This window comes from Misgurnus anguillicaudatus, chromosome 10 (genome assembly GCF_027580225.2).
Source record: "Misgurnus anguillicaudatus chromosome 10, ASM2758022v2, whole genome shotgun sequence".
NCBI classification, from domain to species: Eukaryota; Metazoa; Chordata; class Actinopteri; order Cypriniformes; family Cobitidae; genus Misgurnus; species Misgurnus anguillicaudatus.
The window spans coordinates 11,432,161-11,450,716 of record NC_073346.2 but is presented as its reverse complement, the minus strand read 5'-3'; the positions used below and the strand labels follow the sequence as shown (position 1 = coordinate 11,450,716).

General features: G+C 37.6%; 1 protein-coding gene and 1 long non-coding RNA gene across 2 annotated transcripts; one reads left to right on the top strand and one right to left on the bottom strand.

Annotated features, from left to right (window-relative positions):
- Positions 1 to 648: 648 nt before the first annotated feature.
- Positions 649 to 10,413, bottom strand: prpf3 (PRP3 pre-mRNA processing factor 3 homolog (yeast)). The gene is made up of 16 exons (XM_055209450.2): positions 10,269 to 10,413; positions 9,902 to 10,032; positions 9,354 to 9,509; positions 9,064 to 9,150; positions 6,189 to 6,457; positions 5,980 to 6,098; positions 5,677 to 5,864; positions 5,425 to 5,591; positions 5,262 to 5,344; positions 5,031 to 5,174; positions 3,893 to 3,992; positions 3,484 to 3,597; positions 1,854 to 1,972; positions 1,682 to 1,759; positions 1,537 to 1,598; positions 649 to 1,443 (listed from the first exon to the last, which is right to left on the bottom strand). The coding sequence occupies exons 1-16, from the start codon at positions 10,411 to 10,413 to the stop codon at positions 1,294 to 1,296; spliced, it is 2,112 nt and encodes a 703-aa protein (XP_055065425.1). The 3' UTR covers positions 649 to 1,293.
- On the top strand, positions 10,321 to 18,217 carry LOC129447710 (uncharacterized). Its single transcript, XR_008645559.2, has 2 exons — positions 10,321 to 10,458; positions 17,873 to 18,217. It is a non-coding gene; the product is annotated as an uncharacterized lncRNA (long non-coding RNA).
- Positions 18,218 to 18,556: the final 339 nt, after the last annotated feature.

The following is an 18,556-nucleotide window of genomic DNA, read 5'->3' as shown; positions in this document are numbered from 1 at the left end:
AATTAAATATAAAATTGACGTGATTCGTGTCAAGAGACAAGAAACATGAACAGTGTCTTAATCAGAGATCAGATTATTAAACATATTGTGTGCATTTTGTGAATTAATTTATTTGGCTTTGGTTATTTGACTTCACCTGAAAGCTTTTCAGTAAATTCAACTGTGTAATAAACTTATTTACTGACATACATGAAATTCCAGAAATGGTTGCACATTTGCTTTGTGATTATTGCCCTTCAGTCGTTTTAAAATGCACTTTATGTAAATGAGGAAACCCCGAGCAAAACTTACATCAGATTTACGTCCCTTTGCTCCTCTTCTTGCGTCAGTAGTTACCTGTTAGACGTGGTTTGTCCTTCATGTAGTTATACAAAACCCTGGCTCTCGATCCACTGCAAAGACTATCACTGATGTAGTATGCAATAAATTAATATTGGACACTATGCTGCACATAGCTGTGAAAATGCCATCACTTTATTGTTAAAGTGATTCAGTTTCCTTCTCCACCCCCTGTAGATAAATACAGTATTGAAATGGTTTGCACAATTCCTATTGTTAACAAAACTGAGCACCATGTAAAAATAGTGCAATATAATTAAAGTGTTAGATTTATGACATTCTTCAAGACGTACAATAAACCAAACTTGATTTTTCTTTTATCCCAGCTTTAATCACCAGCATTTGGTTGGCTGCAGTTTAATGTACACTGTAAGAGATCTTCAATTGAGTTTTAACAAAAAACAAAACATGGGAAATGAAAAAAATGTATGAAAGGTTTTAACTGGACATTGGTACAGGTGAGCCAAAACCTTTTCTATTCTACAGAAGCATGGCAAGCTTTAAAAATAATTTCTTGTTTTTACACTGAAACACGTCCAGTCACCGAATACCAAACTTCAGTGTTAACTGTTGTTTACTCCAGCAGTGAGGCTTGCTTACTGAATGTCTGCATTGATATTAGCACTGGATACCATTGAGAGTCACAGACTTCACAGCCAACACTATAAAACTGTTACAGGGTTTACAAAACCAACATATCCGTCATTGTTTAATCTGCAGTTATTGTTAGGTTCTGCCATACAGGTAGATGTTCATCAAACCAGCTCTTATTTATAAGCCATTCATTGTTTCACACCCATTATGCAGCGATGCAAAACGCACTCGACCGTACTATCACACACTCAGAATGTATTTACACATACGTTCCACTCAACCACAGTCTGTTTCACCTCTCAAAAACAGGTGTTCAAGTGTGCATTTATGTCTAATGTTTATGATCAGTTTGTCAGTGTCTCAGTCGTCGGTCGTCTCCAGCACACTTTGACTCAGAGCCAAATCCCAGTAATGTTCGGTGCCGTGCTTCTTAAAATGTTCCCGAGCCATGCTCTCCGTAGGGCACTGCTTAAACTTAACCTCCCCGTAGCTACGTTCCTTGGCTGTACCCTGAGAGAAAAATAAGGGGAACATAAAATTGAGCACTTTTTAAGCTACAAGATAACTGATGAATTTTCTTTTTTTAGGGACTGTTCCTCTTACCTCCCAAACCAAAGTACACTTGTTAGTCTTCCTGGATCCTTCATCATCTGAACCTTCAGGCTCTGGAGGAAACAAAATATAAAAAGGTAAATTTACAATCTTATACACTTGATGTGATCTTAAACCTGCTATTCTCTCCTCTTACCATCTCTCTTTGAATTTTGCTCATGCCATTTGATCCTATTCAACATCAGCCGTTTGAACTTCTTTTGTGACTTGGGTCCTACACAAGTAGAGGTCATTTAAAGACAATTCATACATGTTGTGTATAAATCTGATGAATAAATAATAAATATGGATGCTTTGCTCACTCTCACCTCCTTCAACGACTACAATGTTGACGTCTTTGTGTAAGACCACAGTGCCAGTGAGGTACAGCTGATTTGCATTGGCCTCCACCTTGAACTTCTTGGCTGGATTGTAAAGATTTCGAATTCTGAAATCGAAGCAGAAGAAAAGCTTAAGCACTTAATAATTCAGTCATCAGTGACTTTACCTTTACTATATCAGTGTTTCCCACAGGATTTTGTGAGACGATGATGCTGGTTGACATCACATCCTAATTAGCATATTCTTGACATCATCACTTCGTACTTGTGTTTACTCTCTGAAACTCTACATGCAGTACTGTAAGCGATTTCTGGTAACCGTTGTTGATATTTCAGATCACCAAAACCAACACCCCACCCCAACAGGATCTGGAGCCTCTTTTGATAGACCCGCCCCACACATACACAACCCAGGCAACGATGTCGGTGTACAGCAGGGGTCTTCAACTACTCTTCTTCGGGGCCAGATTTTAAAGTTGTAAATATGATGTAAATAATAACTGTCTGGAGTTCGCCCCCTAGTGGAGTTGTAATGAAATTGCAGTTTAATCATAAATCTGTCATGGGAGAGAAACTCAATCCAGCGCAAGAACCATTAATCTACGAATATATTTATAGTTAATAATTTACTTACCAGTAATTAATCGTTTTTAAAGTATTCAAGTGTTACTGATAAAGTGAAACAAAAAAATAATTAATAATTTTTACTTTGCACACAGTTTAGATTGGAACACACTGAAATACATCACTTCCGGTCGGCGCGTCACATGCAGTGTAGTCGCATAAGCTCGAATTGGATCGGATAATTACGCACCTGCAGATGGTTGGCACCCTGTGCAGCCCCTTTCCTGACTCCCTTTCCATGTTTTCGGCCGTCATTTGTCATACAGTGGAAAGGTAAAAGTAACCACGCTGAATTTAAATCAGACTATGGCCGTTTCTCAATCCGAAGGCTGCAGCCTCCGGAGGTCGCATTTCCAGGATGCATACGTCTTTTAATTTTAACAATTATAAAGCTGACTATTATTCTTAGTTAATCGTAAATTGTTGTAATATGCTTATGATTTGGGAATGTAATGCTCAGTTAACTTAAACTTGATGACTATATGCAGTATGCATATGCGAGCGACCTCTGGAGGCGGCAGCTTTCCGACTGAGAAAGGCTCAAAGGTCACTGGCTGGCCGAATAAGGATGATTGGCGGGCCGCCAGTTGACTAGCCCTGGTGTACAGTAACCTAGATCGAATGTGTATTGCGTGTTTTAATGTGTGAATGGTTTTGCTCCGTTTCATGCGAAAGGCAACCTTAAACACCCGGCACAAGAGAAAGAAGTCAGAATACTGCCGCGGACAAACGCCTAGAAACGGGAGACATAGATGACAAAAACTGCAGTAGCGCAAATGTCCTTGCTAGACTGATTTTTAGCAAGGATTTGCTAAACTGAGCTCTCTATCCTTCGCATCATTAGTAGGTACGCCCCTTGCAGCTGATTGCTATAAGCTGATTGGCCCGACTCACTTTTCCAAAGCACTTTTCTCGTGAGCATTTTTTTTACCCCAGGTTTAAGAAGATTTAGCATTTACACCTGCTAATAATACTTCATAGACTACTTTAATACCTGTAAACAGCAATGTGAACCCCGTGACTCAAATCCTCCTTCAGTTTCTTCACCTTCTTCTCTTTTCTTTGCTCTGCTGTGAGTTTACGTGCTGCGTTCGCCTCCTCGTGGGCCCTGAACACACACAAGGGGTAAACATCACTTGGTTATAGATATATGTGTGCTTATGTAAATGAATGCCCACAGCAGGGTTGCAAATTTTTTGGGAATTCCAAGGCTGAAAACTTTCCATTGGAATTAAAAGGAATAAATGTAAATTAACAACAATATGTGATGTCCACCAATTAAGTTCCCACGGAAAGTTTCCAGAAATTTACTGGAAAATTTCTGCACCTTTCCAACCCTAGTCCACAGTCACAGAGTGCTTGGATTTGATTTCAATACTGTATGCATGCATAAAGGGACTTACTTCTGTCTCTTGGCCATTTGTGCTCTAACATGAGCCTCCACTTTAGTGGGGTCCTGCACAGCCTCCGTTCCCAACACCCTCATCAGATTAGAGATCCGCACTGCACAAACATATAAGCAATAAAAAAGTTCAACTGATATATACAAGACACTTGTATATATTAAGGTGGAGGGGGGGTCTAATGGTGGGGCTGCATGACGATTAATAATTTGTTTACATCAAATATGTACGTGTACGGTGTATAATAATTATGTATATATAAATACACAAACATGCGTGTACTGTAGATATTTAAGAAATATTTACATGTGTATATATATATATATGTATATATATAATCTATATCATCTATAAAAAATCTTAAAATTAAAAGTTTATTTTGCAACCGATTAATCACAATTAATCATTATGCAGCCCTATCTAACAGTATTTCATACTTTCTTGTTAACACAATTAAAAGGAAAACAAACGTGATGAATTAAATTGAATTAATAAATACGCTTCTTGAATGTGTTAGCATTTAGCCTAGCCCCATTCATTCTTATGGCTCCAAATTAAAGTTTTATTTTGTGCCACCATACTTACTCGTGTAACTACTCATGTAACAGTCTTTAAATAGGGAAAACATGGAAGTGTTTGTCGGCTTCCAAATTCAACCCTGTTTGGATCCTAAGGAATGAATGGGGCTAGAATAAATGCTAACACATTCACAAAGCGCTGTACAAAGATGAAGTGCACACATTGAAAAAATATACGTATGTATTAATTCATTCAAGTTGAGGTAAGAACATAGTAAAATATTGAAAAACGGTGGTGTTTTCCTTTAAAGAGTTGGATTCCTCATGCTAAACATGGGCAATGGTTAAAAATTTTTTGGATGTATGACGTGGAATTTCTGTGCCGAATGCACTTAGTCGTACAAGTTTTAGAAAGTTGAGTACTGAATCTGTTGTGTAAGCAGTGCTACAAGTACAGTGGAAGTCCTTATATGGGCACTTCTCCCATAATAGCGTGCACACACACCAACCAAAAGCACGAAATTACGAGATTAGCAAAAACAGCATGTGAAATGTGACTGCAAATGCAATACTTCAGTAACTGATTTGTTTATTGAATTGTGTGACTGACAGTGATGTACCTTTGGGTTCGGGTGGAGGCATGAGGCCTAATCGGACTTTCTCCTGCAGCTCTTTCTGTCCTTCTCTGCGTGTCTGCCTTCTCAACTTCTTCTGCTCCTTCTTGGTCAAATACACACCTAGAGTCACTGCCGTATCAGTGTCCACTAACACAGACACAAATGGGAATATCAGTTACCATTTGCAGAACTTAAATAATTGCCTTGCTGTAATTTACATTATGTGAGAAATACCTGGAGGGGCCATCTGAATCGGGTGCTCAACCAAGTTGGTGACTCCGTGCAACTCAATGCCATCTAAATTCATCTCTACAGATCTGAAAAACAAGAAAAAAAGTGTGAGAAAAGACATGCAAGTGATCAACTAAACTGTGTAAACCAGGCAATTGGCTCTTACAGGTTCACGTGATAGGGCAGGATGTAGGAGTCCCACCACTCGATTCTAGGAATCTCCCCTTCTCCCAGCTCCTTCTTGGGAGCAATAAGCGCCAGTTTGGTGGAGGCCTGGATGCCCGTCTTCTTGGCAGCCTGAGCGATCTCCATCTGAAGCTTTTCCAGTTGAGACTGAAGACGGAGAGACGATCATACAATTAATAAAGCCCTTTAGCTCTTCCGAAGTCGACAATATAAGAGGAAGGCTTTTGCAAACCTTGGTGCGTATGCGCTGGGCGATCTTCTCAAAGCGGCCCTGTTCGTGGAACTTGAAGCCTTTCTTGGGTCTCTGTGCAGGAACGAGGGGCACACGTGGGTCAAAATAGGATGTGGACTCTATATCATCAGTGGGCTTTTCTTTTAACTGCTGGCGAAACTGCTCTCTCTTTACGGCTCTGATGTTTGCTGGCGAGAGAAAAACATATAAGATAACCTATGAAGTATATCATCATATGTGATAATACTGCATAAATAGTAAACACGATATAATAATATGAGCATAAAGCTACTGTGGTAATACCTTTCAGGGTAGGCATGCGATGCGTAAGCTCAATTTCTCTTCCACTGGCGTCAACGGTTCTACCAAGCTCATCCAAAATGAGAGGCGTTGGCTTTGTAATCTCACGAGGCTCCACTTTACTGTAAACACACCCATTCGATAATTTAAATACATTACAACTGTCCATAGCAACACATAGGACTAAAAATAATACTGAAATATATACTAACGGTGGTGCAATGCCCATCGCATGCAGGTTAGCCAAAGCGACCAGGTTTTGTGAGCCTGTGTTATTCAAAGCACCCAAAATCCCTGGTTTCTGGGCCAGCGTGGACTGGATCTTAGCCTGTAGCTCCGCGGCTTTGCGAGCCTTTTCTATCGCATCGTTCATGAAGTTAGCAGCCTGGGAGGGGCCGATGGACTGGGCCGAACTTGCCGCTGAAAGCATCGAACGTGCAGAACTAGAGTCTGTCTGAGGTGTACTCAGCTGCAATCTAGGCTGTGAAAGAGAGAAAAACAACAGTGTGACAATGACACTATGATGCTATAAGCCTTACATCAGAACTTAATTTGTTTCTAACATATATGTGACCCAGGACCACAAAACCAGTCATAAGTAGCACAGGTATATTTGTAGAAATAACAAACACATTGCATGGTTTCTATGCCAAGAAATCATTAGGATATTAAGTAAAGATCATGATCTGTGAAGATATTTAGTACATTTCCAACCATAAACATAGAAAAACTAGGGCTGGGCATAGATTAATCTCATACAAAATATTTTTTTTTGCATAATATATGAGTTTGTGCTGTGTGTAAATTTTATGTATATTTAAACACACACACATACATACATATATATACACATTTAAGAAATGTTTTATTTATATATCGTTTTTTTATTTATATATAATATAGAATTTATAAAAATAAAAATGAATGTTTATACACATGTAAATGTTTCTTAAATACATAGATGAATGTGTGTGTATTTATATATACATAATAATTACACACAGCACACACTCATGTGTTATGCAAAAAATGACTTTTATTTTGTATGAGATTAATCTAGATTAATCTATGCCCAGCCCTAAAACATATTTATTATTATTAATTATGCATTGCTAAGGACTTCATTTAGAAAACTTTAAAAGGCAATTTTCTTAATATTTCAATTTTTTTGGCACCCTCAGATTTTCCAAATAGTTGTATGTCATCCAAAAAATGTGCTATCCTAACAAACCATACATCAATGGAAAGCTTATTTATTCAACTTTCTGATGATATATAAATCTCAACTTAAAAAAATGTACCCTTATGACTGGTTTTATGGTCCAGGGGCACATATAATACCATATATATGCATTATTACTCAAAAATGTTCAGACCTAGGCAGGCATTGCACAAGATTTTAACTGTACTTAAATATAAATACATTACCGGTCAAAAGTTTTGACACACTCACTTGTTCTTTACTTTTTCCACATTAGATTAATAATAAAATTAGGGCTGTCAAAAGATTAATCGCATCCAAAATAAAAGTTTGTGTTTACAAAACATGTGTGTGTACTGTGTGTAAATATTATGTATATATAAACACAACACACACACACACACATTTTCATGTATATATTTAAGAAATTTGCATTTATATACCGTATATACATTTATATAATTTATATTATTTATAAATATAAATATTTTATATATAAATAAAAAATCCTAAATATATACATGATTGTGTGTTTTTATATATAAATAATAATTATACACGGTACACAATAGGGCTGTGTATCGCCAACAATTTCCCGATACGATACGCATCACGATACGATACGCATCACGATACAAGACTATTTTGAATTACATTTTTGTTCAGAATTTAGTAACATTATTATTATTATCATCTGTTTATTGTACATTGAATAAGCAGTTTTGTAACAGTTGTGGTTTTGCCATTCATTTATTAGCTTTTGGGGTAACTCATAGAAATACTTAAAATCTCAGATTTAGTACTCAAGTTAGGTTTTTTAAAAGCAGATTTACAAAGATAGTGCTTTACTCAGCAGATTATATTTGTGTCTCTCATTTAATTATTCTATATCTATGAATATATCTATAAACATGCAGTCAGAGTTAATACCATTTAATAGAAATCAGATTATTAATGTGACAGTTATAGTTTGAAGTAGCTCTGTATCTCTTCTCTAGACGTACAATTTTCACTTGCAAATCTTTGTCATGTTTCTTCTCAAATGTGAGAGAGAGAGAGAGAGAGAGAGAGAGAGAGAGAGAGAGAGAGAGAGAGAGGACACGTGCGCCATCGAGACAGACACGTAAAGTGAAAGTATACCCCGCTACCTTTAACTCTACGTACTCCGCGGGACACATGCGTCCTTTCCATATAGATGAACAGCGATTCGTCACGTTACTTTCAAAAGTGCATCCGAATCGATACGGAAGGTGCTGTATCGATGCGCGCATCGACAGGCGTACATGACGATGTATCGTCGTATCGATATTTTGAACACAGCACTAGTACACACACCCACACACGTTATGTAAACACAAACTTTTATTTTTGATGCGATTAATCTTTTGACAGCCCTATCTAAAATCATACAAACTATGGCATAGCACACACATAACTGTGGGAATTATGTTGGTGATAAAAAGCATCCAAAACAAATCAAAACGCTGCACTTCAAATGATAAAATATAACCGTAACCCTTTGCCTACAAATTGTGAAACCATATTCATGTCATTTTATCACAAAGCTTCTTGAAGTTTCACCTTAGAGTGAATTTTAAAGAATATTAAAGGAGCTCATATTTAATCTGCACTCTTATTGGCAGCAATATTACTTCAATATTTAGTTTAAGTCATTAATTTCAAAAATAATATTTTAAAATAAAATTTTTGTTTTCTAATAACAGAAATAAATCGGTTTGGCACAGGTATATTTTGTCTACAAAAGTAATTTCATGCATTTAACCATACACCTTCAGATTAAATTATTTTTAAGATCAGTGTTAAAAATTCAGTCAAGTGTTTCAAAACTTTTGTGTGTGTGTGTGTGTGTAAAGCAGGAGTCTCACCTGTGCAATGGGAACAGGAGCTACAAAACTCAGCTGCTTTTTTCTTTCCTCAATCTGCCGTGTGGCCGCTTCCATCATCTGCTTAATCTATAGCAGAAACATCACAAACAACAGTATGAACACATATAGCAAGAGAGAGGAAATGAGAGTTACTGTGTAAGGCAAAACCTTTTTGTTTGATTAAACGGTCTGCAATGACATTTAACTGTGTTTGTTATTGCTGTTTGTGATGGTGAGATGCTGTAAGAAATGATGATGTGGTAAAAGTGTGTGCATCTTGGTAATGGTACCTGCATCTTGGTAAGCATCCCGGGGCTTTCTGTAGGAGGTCCAGGTAAAACAGCCGGCTCCTCCACTTCCTCAAAGCGAGGAACTCTCTTCTTCTTCACAGCTGACTCCACACTCGCTCCATCCTTTCCTCCTTCCACCTCATCTCCAAACACCTCCTAAACATGAAGGAAAAATAGACATGAAAAAATAAAGCACCTTAAAATACATCAATGTTTCAGAATGCAAAAGCCTCTAAGTGCGTCTGACATGTTTTCATGGATTCTGCCACCAAACCAGTATTTCTCAATGACCTGGGGCTGGTATTAAGTGGATTTAAAGATGAAGTATTTAATGATGGTATAATATGTGCCAAGAGCATTCGGTTAATCCATTAGCTCATTTTTAAGGAGCTGGCGTTTAGAGGCTTCTGCATCTGAGCTCTTTAGATATACTTAAAACAGTATTAAACTAATCTGGTGATCCTAATAAGGTTACGAAGTTATCATACGTGTTTAATTAGCAAACCGAACTCTACAATCCAAATTGAAGGAGGCTCAAAAAACTCTACCTTTAATTCTCTTTTGCGGTTCTTCTCTCCAGAACTTTTATTGCCACGAGAGTTTCTGCTTTCCTCCAAAGCCTCAAACAGACGCTCTACGAAACTACTTGCCGAATCGTCAAGAAATGGCCTCAGCTGATCTAGAGGGAGAGATTTGAGTCTTTGATGTCAAAGCACATTTTTCAGAGAGTATAAGCATTTATAGTGGCGGTTTCCCAGACAGGGTTTAAGTCTAGTCCAAGACTAAAATGCAGTATTATTGCTTTGTCTAAACCCTGTCTGGGAAACCGCCCCATAATCAGCCAGACAGATTGTTCTCATCTGTTCAGGTATTGATCATACCCAAATAAACACATTGCAAGGAAAATTCACTTACCTGTTGTTTTTCTCTTGTCTAGTCCTTTACCCACGCAGTGTAATGCTGCTGTGACCACAGTGGGTTCAGAAAATCCAAGGACTTTCTTCACTGTGCGCTCCACCCATGGCCTCAGCTCATCTACCTCACGCTTGGGCAGAGACATGTTGGGGGAAAATCTATTAAACAGACAACAAGAAACACCTCTTTGGTAAGGTCTTTGATAATGTTTGTGAACAGACATATAGATTTTGTATTAATGCTAAAATACATTAAATTATTAGTTTTTCATTATGAAGACTTCAGATAACCCAACACCAGTAAACAGATAAATGATGCCAACCGACGTATCAACCATTACCGATCCTGATCTGATATTACTGTATTTTTGCTAGACAATTTAAAATTATTAAGGGGAGGTTTACATTTACGTCTAAAGCCACGCGGAAAACGCGACCATCAGTCGGTTCCTGTCACATGACCTGCGGTGTACTTGCGGCATTCTAAAAAGTTAAAATGTTTTTAACTTGATGTGGTGCAGATGCGCCTAGAAAAAACGAGCACGTCGCGACCACGTCATTTCCACTATGAGCGCGCATACCACACGCCTACATTTGAAATAACGAACTTAAGCGCGCAAAAGACGCAAAATATGTGCTTAAAATAGATTTGTTTCAGCAGATAAATAGGCTAAATATATTTTGCTTAAATGCGCAAAAAATATTGGAGTTAAAATGCTTTAACGCAGAGTTAAAGCTTGCCGCAATAGAGCTTATCATTCTGCGCCCAGGATATGTATAAGCTTAAATCATCCTGTCCTTTACTAAGGCTGTGACGATTAATCGCGTGTCCCATTAAAAAGACCTGTCTAAAATCGATTCTGAATCGCAAGGCTCTGATTCTGTGTTTCGTGCACAGTTCATGTGTGTACTACGGCATTTGGTCAGTAGGAAGTCCTTATCAATCTCAGGGAACTACACTAACCTTTTCCACTGGTGGCACTTGCGCTACCAACTTTTTCAGTTACTGGCGCAAAATATGATTTGGTCGCACATATTTTTTTCAAGTTATATTAAGGCGCTCTGGATAATAATGAACAATAATGAAACTGTATTGCATACAGATATGCTTTTTATTTTACTTGCCATCTTTTGCACATGCCTTCTTGTTTTCTTAAACGTTGCAGTGTTTCCCAAAGATCTGAAATGTACTTGTGGTGGTAGCCGGTCATTATCCACTGACAAATAATGGTGTACTATACATGTGACGAAGAACTAATAATGTGTGACACAACACAATACTTTGATTTATGGAAAATTAATATTAATTTCACATTATATTGCATCAATCTAACCACCCCAAACTTTCTTTGCCATTAACAAAGCTGACACTGTTTGTCAAAGCACCACGAAAACACTTACTGTTTTTGCACTGATATATGAAGCAATTAGACCCCAATTTATCAAACTCAATATAATACAATACTATGTATAGTATATTAATAGACAGTGCAGGTCTATAGATTATAAATGTGACTGATGTTATGACTGATGTTATAATGGTAATAATTTCTATTTAATAGGCACTTTTACTGCTTCTGCTCTATCTTTCTATTTCTCTCTTGCGATTTAAAAAGCTTAATCCACTCATTATTTCAAATGTAAAAGTCTACTTGCTGTCCCGATGACAGACTTTACATTGCTTTGCTCGTTTAGTGCAATTGGCTTGACATTAGCATTGCTTTTTGCTACAATCTCTGTCCAAACTTAATATGGATATGGTTTTAGAAAAGATATGGTTTATTAATAATAAGCTTATTAAAAAAATGTGAGAAAGAAAAATGCTGCACGTGGTCGTAACAAGAACCATCGCCATAGAAACCGAAGGCACGCTAAACTGCACTCGAGCTTTAGCGCGGTAGCGCTCATGGCCGTTTTCCGATCGACTCGGGTTATAAACACAACATTAATCAGACTTGGGACCCAAAGTAATTAAACTAGGACCTAACCGGACCCGACAGACCATTTAAAATATAAACCCGGAATCATACGGGTCCCGCGTCCTCAGTGAAGAAAGACCTCTGCTCAAGTTCAGAAACATGGAAGACACTGCGCTTGCGTCGCGTCGCACCCAATTCATTGAGAAACAGCTGAGCACGCAAACGCACACTGATAGGGAGAGACACGACGTGCTTTCACGCAAAATGAAGCCAACGTGTTGATGGCTCAGAGCACGTTATAAAACGTATTCTTAAAATCCACATTTATGTTTTAATAAATGCTTATAGTAAATCATAGCATATTGTCTAAAACATTAGGTAGCACATTTGCGACCCATTAAAAATTAGGGTCGCAACGGCAGTTCAAATGGTCGCATATGTGACCATTTTGGTCGCAGTGTAGCTCCCTGAATCTAAAATCATTATGAGTCGGAGTCGTTTATAACGTGCATTTAAAAAACCAACACTCGTTAAACAAAATAGAAGAACAGCGATAAAAATATCCCTTAGACATTTCCTGGAATAGTGTTTCTAATGCTACTTCTTCTGTGGCACAATTGGAATTTCTGCACAAGAGCGCCACCTGGCTTTTGGATGTGGTGGCATTTCACCGTAATTCATTAAATTTCTTTCATTGAGATAACGTGAAATGAGATAACATTTGCACGATTAATCGTCCCAGCCCTATCCTTTACTCTTATGCGCATTCCCAGGCCGTTGAGCTTAGCTGGCGACTGACGTATTCCTGTGGGCGGAGTTTAGTCAAAAACTCTAATATTGACGTAATTAAACGGGGAAGTAGAGGGCTGTAGTCCAAACCGGCCATCCGCTGTAGGCTTTGAAAGGGGAATTTTGTTAAAGAAAATATATCGCCTGGCAGTGAACTTTGAGCTTTATAATTTTACAGGTAGTATTTATGCTCTAACAGCAACATTACACACTAACTGAAGTTTGAAAAATGGGATCAGGATAAACCGGACCTTTAAAGTGTCAGAGAAAACATACAGCACACCAAGTTTCATTTATCATTTAAAATCAAGACATCCTGAACACCATGCAGCGTATGAGAAAGACACGGCGGCGAACATGGGTATCTGCTGAATGCACAAGCGCGAAAGACTTTTGCTCTTTATCTCATGTCATAGATGAGAAGAGGAATAAAGAAGAGCATCAGCAGTATGTAATAAAACCAGTGAAGAACCAGCGAAGTCCTACAATGACAAACACGCTTAAACCAGAAATAAAATGTTTAATTAACTGATGCTTTTTGTTAGACCGATGCGCTTGGTTGAGTGCTTGCCGCCACACAGGTGCACGTCCGTTGCTCAACATCCAGTGCTATATAAGCTTTGCTGCAAGTTTCTTGAGGAAGAGTAATGAATAGATTATTTGTGTGGGAATAAAAGATCAGTTTAATATCCATTTAGCCAAGAATCATTTATGTGGTCGAATGTAAAATGAACAGTTTTAACAAGTCGAACTATTGATATCTGATCAGAGCAGTGACCAGGTCAAAAGGCCCTATAATGATGACTGCTGGGATGTAAAAAAAAATGCATTGTTAGATAATGTGAAACAAATATATATTAAAAAGGACATTCTGAAAATGTAAAGTTTGTAATGGTCAGAAAATTAGCTAAATAATTAGAAAAATAAAAAACATGTTCAGTTGTTCGGTATTTAGCATTTCATTTTATTCGGTTTCTGCCAAGAATTTTCCTTACGGAGCTCGGAGCATTTCTAATAATCATTGCTTTAACCTGCTCACAATTTCTGTTTAAATGCATACATGATATTAGCCAATAGCCAACTCTGTATAATTTCTGCTATATTAAAAACCGATCAGAAATAATATTCTGATTTTGTAACAAAGAAACATACATTTGTCTGCAAAACTGCTTAGAAATATGTATTTTGAAGAGACCTATATAAATTATCACTGGCCTGGTTTCACAGACAAGGCTTACTTTCCCGGACAGGGATTAGACTAGTCCTAGACTAAAATAAATGTAAGCTGTCCAAACTGAAAACAACGTGCACTGACACATCTTAAAATACACCAGAGCCCTGATCTGATCAAGACAGAGTTATCCAGCAGATAAACAAAATTGAATGCACGAGATAAAACTCATAATAGTCCACATGTTGGCAGTTTTAGTAACCTAAACGTTTTAGATAAACAGACAGACCAGAAAAGACTGTAACTTAGATCACTATTTACAAACTTTGCGCTCATTCAGGATCAGTTATGTCACTGGCCTTATCTATAAGGAACACGTATGACTAAACCACATAAAAATACAATATTCATTACATCATATTAGGATGTTGTCTCATTTAAACAGCGTCAGGTTTCAATCATTTTGTGTAACTTGATTTGGATGGCAATGGAGACCAAGCGTCAACAATTTTACTACAGTAACATCAACAACACCGTTTTCATTATTAAATATTGAATTTTGGTGGAAACCATGTTCACCATCGCATTATTTTAAGAGGGTTTCGGTATCAAACGCCGACACAAACACACTTTCCCCTTACTTTATTCAGTTGAATTGTAGCGAACTGTCAATATTCAATGCTGTTATTTCACTCGCGTATTTTGTGTCGTTTATCAAACACAATAGCATTGAATCAACAACTCAGATCATATTTAATACGAAAAGAAAACGTACCGTACTGTTTCTGGACTTTTCTTCTCTCACGGTGTTCGCCAAACGTTTTCCAATGGCGAAACGGAAACGGATGTTACTGATGCGCGTTTCCGGCGGAAAACTGAACTCTGCTGCATCACTGCTGCCATCTTTCGGTCTGGAGCGGAGCAGCGAACAAGATTAAACACCTTCATATTTTGGTTTCAAACACTTTTACTTATCATTTTCAGTGTTTTTTTTCATCTTTTTTATCTTATTCTGTTACTATCTTTAGACTACAACACGACATTACTTAAATTACTAATAAAATTAAATTGTATTAAATATTTTGTCCTTTAGGAGGCAGCATAGTAACACAATTAATATGGCGAATTACTATACAGCTAAAGAACATCCCCTCAACTAAAACAAAAATAGAAATTGATCATCAGTTAATCTTTTGGGAACTTCACATTATCACCCCCACCAGATACACACGCGCGCACGCACGCACGCCCGCACGCACACTTTTCTTCTCTGTCTGATGTAGGTCGTTTGAGTCCAGCAGTAGTACTATGAAAAGCAGTGATGAGCCTGGGGCAAGACTTCCCAGAGTCTGCCAGATTTTATGCTCCTCACCCACCACCGTTGACTTCTCGTGTTTTTCGACTACCACACTGCAGGAATGTTTCGTAACATTTCACCATCCCCAATGTGCTTCATAAGTACCTTCAGAACACCAGGGCCCTTATAGGCACAACACACATCCACACACAGTCTGTGTAGTGATTCAGTCTGTTTTTTGCTCATTGACTGTCATAAAGGACAATTCGGGATAATGTGCTGCGACTCGGCATACCCAGGCCTCCAGTCACAGATTCCTCCATAATACAGAGCTCAGTTTGGGTGTGTGGTCGGGGTTTTTCCTACAAATCAATTCGTTTTACATGCTGTAAGGAACAGGCAATGCTTCCCATGAGGAATATGGTTTAAACATGCTACATCATTTTTATAAAAACAAAAGGTATCCATGATGGTTAGATTTACATGTAGGGCTAGAAGTTAGAAAATATGTGACATTTTTGAATTCATATTTAAGTCTAATAATCTAATTTTGAGATACGGAGTATCAAAGTTTGATTTCACATTGACTTCAATGATCGTACTCAACATATAAGATAGGTAATGTCTTTATGGAATGTTCTTTACATTATTGAATATGTATTTATCTTTACCCCCACTGTTTATTTACGTTCATTATGTATTTTGTGCATATGTCAGTAAATGTTAACATTACACTTTTATTAACCGACACAGATCTCTATTAAATATTATAAAGCATTCAAGCTAATGTAATCCGGTATCTTAGTCCTCGATCAAATAACAACCTACACTACAGTGTGCATCAGAATAAATGAGCTGTTAAACATGACGGGAACCAGTAGAGTAGCAGCAGTAGAGTAAAGTTCAGCTACTGGTGTGTGCTGTCGTTTAAAAGCTCTGCACTAGAATATTCAGTTTGTTGCTCACGTCTTTCCTCAGTTATCTGTACTCTTCCGGGATTACAGGTTGTTGACAATTTTATAAATCACCCCAATAAGCATTACATCAGAATCATCGGTGTGAAAGTAAATATATGTAATGATGACAAATGGTTGGTGGATGTTGCAGGTGGAGGCCCCTAGCATCCAGACTTCCAGAATTAGTAAAGTAGTGCCTAAAAATTCATTTAAATTTATCTCCCTTGATTTCCCCGTTTTCATAAGTTAGTGGTCTCACCAACACCTACAGACAAATTAATACACTCATATGGGTCCCAAACACACGCACCCACGCACACACACACACACACACACACACACACACACACACACACACACACACACACACACACACACACACACACACACACACACACACACACACACACACACACACACACACAAGCGTGAATGTGTTACACACCTCAATAATAGGGTGCCAAAGGCAAGTGTGTCACAGTTATCACTCAATTCATAATAACTTGCAGGCAATTGTTGTCCGTACAAAGCAATCCAGACAACATCATCATCTTCATGAATTATGTAGCTCCAAAGAATGAAGTAAATAATTTATACTTTAGGAATACTGAAAAACAGTACATTCCTGCCCACCATCATTACTGTAAGTGTGGTGAGTGTTTAATTTTGTGTGTTGTACTAAGTCAATTGAACATGTGATTACATGTTTGAAAAAGATGATCTGCTTTGAGTTTTGTACTAACAGTTGTGAGGTTTTACCATATACTTGTGAAAATAGTACCAAAGCGAATAAAAAAACTGTAACATAATGCATTTTTATTTTAACTTCTATATGCCCTATATGTCAGTTTTACAATTATTTTACAACATTTATTTTGTTTATTGTTATAATTATTATTATTTTAAATAACCATGAAGTATACATTATACTATTAGAAAATAAAATTAGTTTTTTTATGTGCATATAGTATTTTACTGTCTATGGCATTCCTCTAACTAAATTAGAAAAAAACTGCTCATTACTGTACAAATGTCATTATTTATATTGCACGTACGTGTGAAAATGACCAGGTGCATGTAGTCCTTGCATGCATGTATGCATGTGTGTGTGTGTGTGTGTGTGTGTGTGTGTGTGTGTGTGTGTGTGTGTGTGTGTGTGTGTGTGTGTGTGTGTGTGTGCGCGTGTGTGTGTCAGGAGTACCAGACACAACGGCATGAAGCAAAACTTCACTAAACCACTACAGCCAAAACCCACATTAGTGCCAAAATACAGTATGCTCCTCTGTCACTAAAATACAACTAATTAACTGATCATTATCCACTACTATCAATGAACAAAACACTTCTACATTGTATCATTGTGACTAATTAATATTTGTAAAGAAGAAATCATCCTTTGAGTTTGCATTTTTAAATACTTGATAGCTCATTATTATTTTAGATGATTTTATCTTTTGCGTTTGTGCATCACAGCAGTGTTGCAGAATGTGTGCAGAGCTTGCGTGAGTACTAATGGAGCTCACTGAATGAACACAGCGGGAGAGAGAGAGAGAGACACACAGACGACAGTCGGGCAGGACGAGTGAGTAAGCACATCATCTGCTCCGCCCTACTCCAACGCTTTCTCTTCCAGACAAGAACATAATCCCTTTACTTCCATTCATTGCTATGATTAAAATACACATGCACAGTTATATTTTTACATTTCTCAAATAAAAAAGGAAGCAATTAAGAACGGCATGCATGTACACTAAAAGTGCATTTTTATAAATGGTTTTGCTTGCTAAATAGGAATAAACAAAATAATTGTCATTTCAATCTTGATGTTATTATTAAAAATATCAAACTGAGAGATTATTCCGCACAAATACATTCTCAAATGCAGGTGTGGAAATTCTGGTTTGTTTAGGTATTTCACAGACAGTGCTTCATCATTCCAACATTCCTAAAAAATACATAAAGTCACCTTCTCTCTCCTTTAAACGTCCTACAGTACACACATTTGAACACACACATACAAGACACATTCTGCACTCCCTCCACTCACTTTTGCCCCTGGTTTCTGTCATCCAATGGAGAAGAAGAGGGGCAGATGGAGGGAGGGGTGGAAAGGGGTGTAGAGGGAGGTGGTGTGGTAGTCGGATGGGGTTTGGGCGA

Coding starts and splice junctions, on each gene's coding strand:
- prpf3 (XM_055209450.2), bottom strand. CDS start 10,413: ATGTCTCTGCCCAAGCGTGAGGTAGATGAGCTGAGGCCATGGGTGGAG. Junction 9,510..9,901: donor ACCGCAAAAGAGAATTAAAG/GTAGAGTTTTTT, acceptor CTTCATGTTTAG/GAGGTGTTTGGAGATGAGGT. Junction 5,865..5,979: donor TCGCATGCCTACCCTGAAAG/GTATTACCACAG, acceptor TTCTCTCGCCAG/CAAACATCAGAGCCGTAAAG.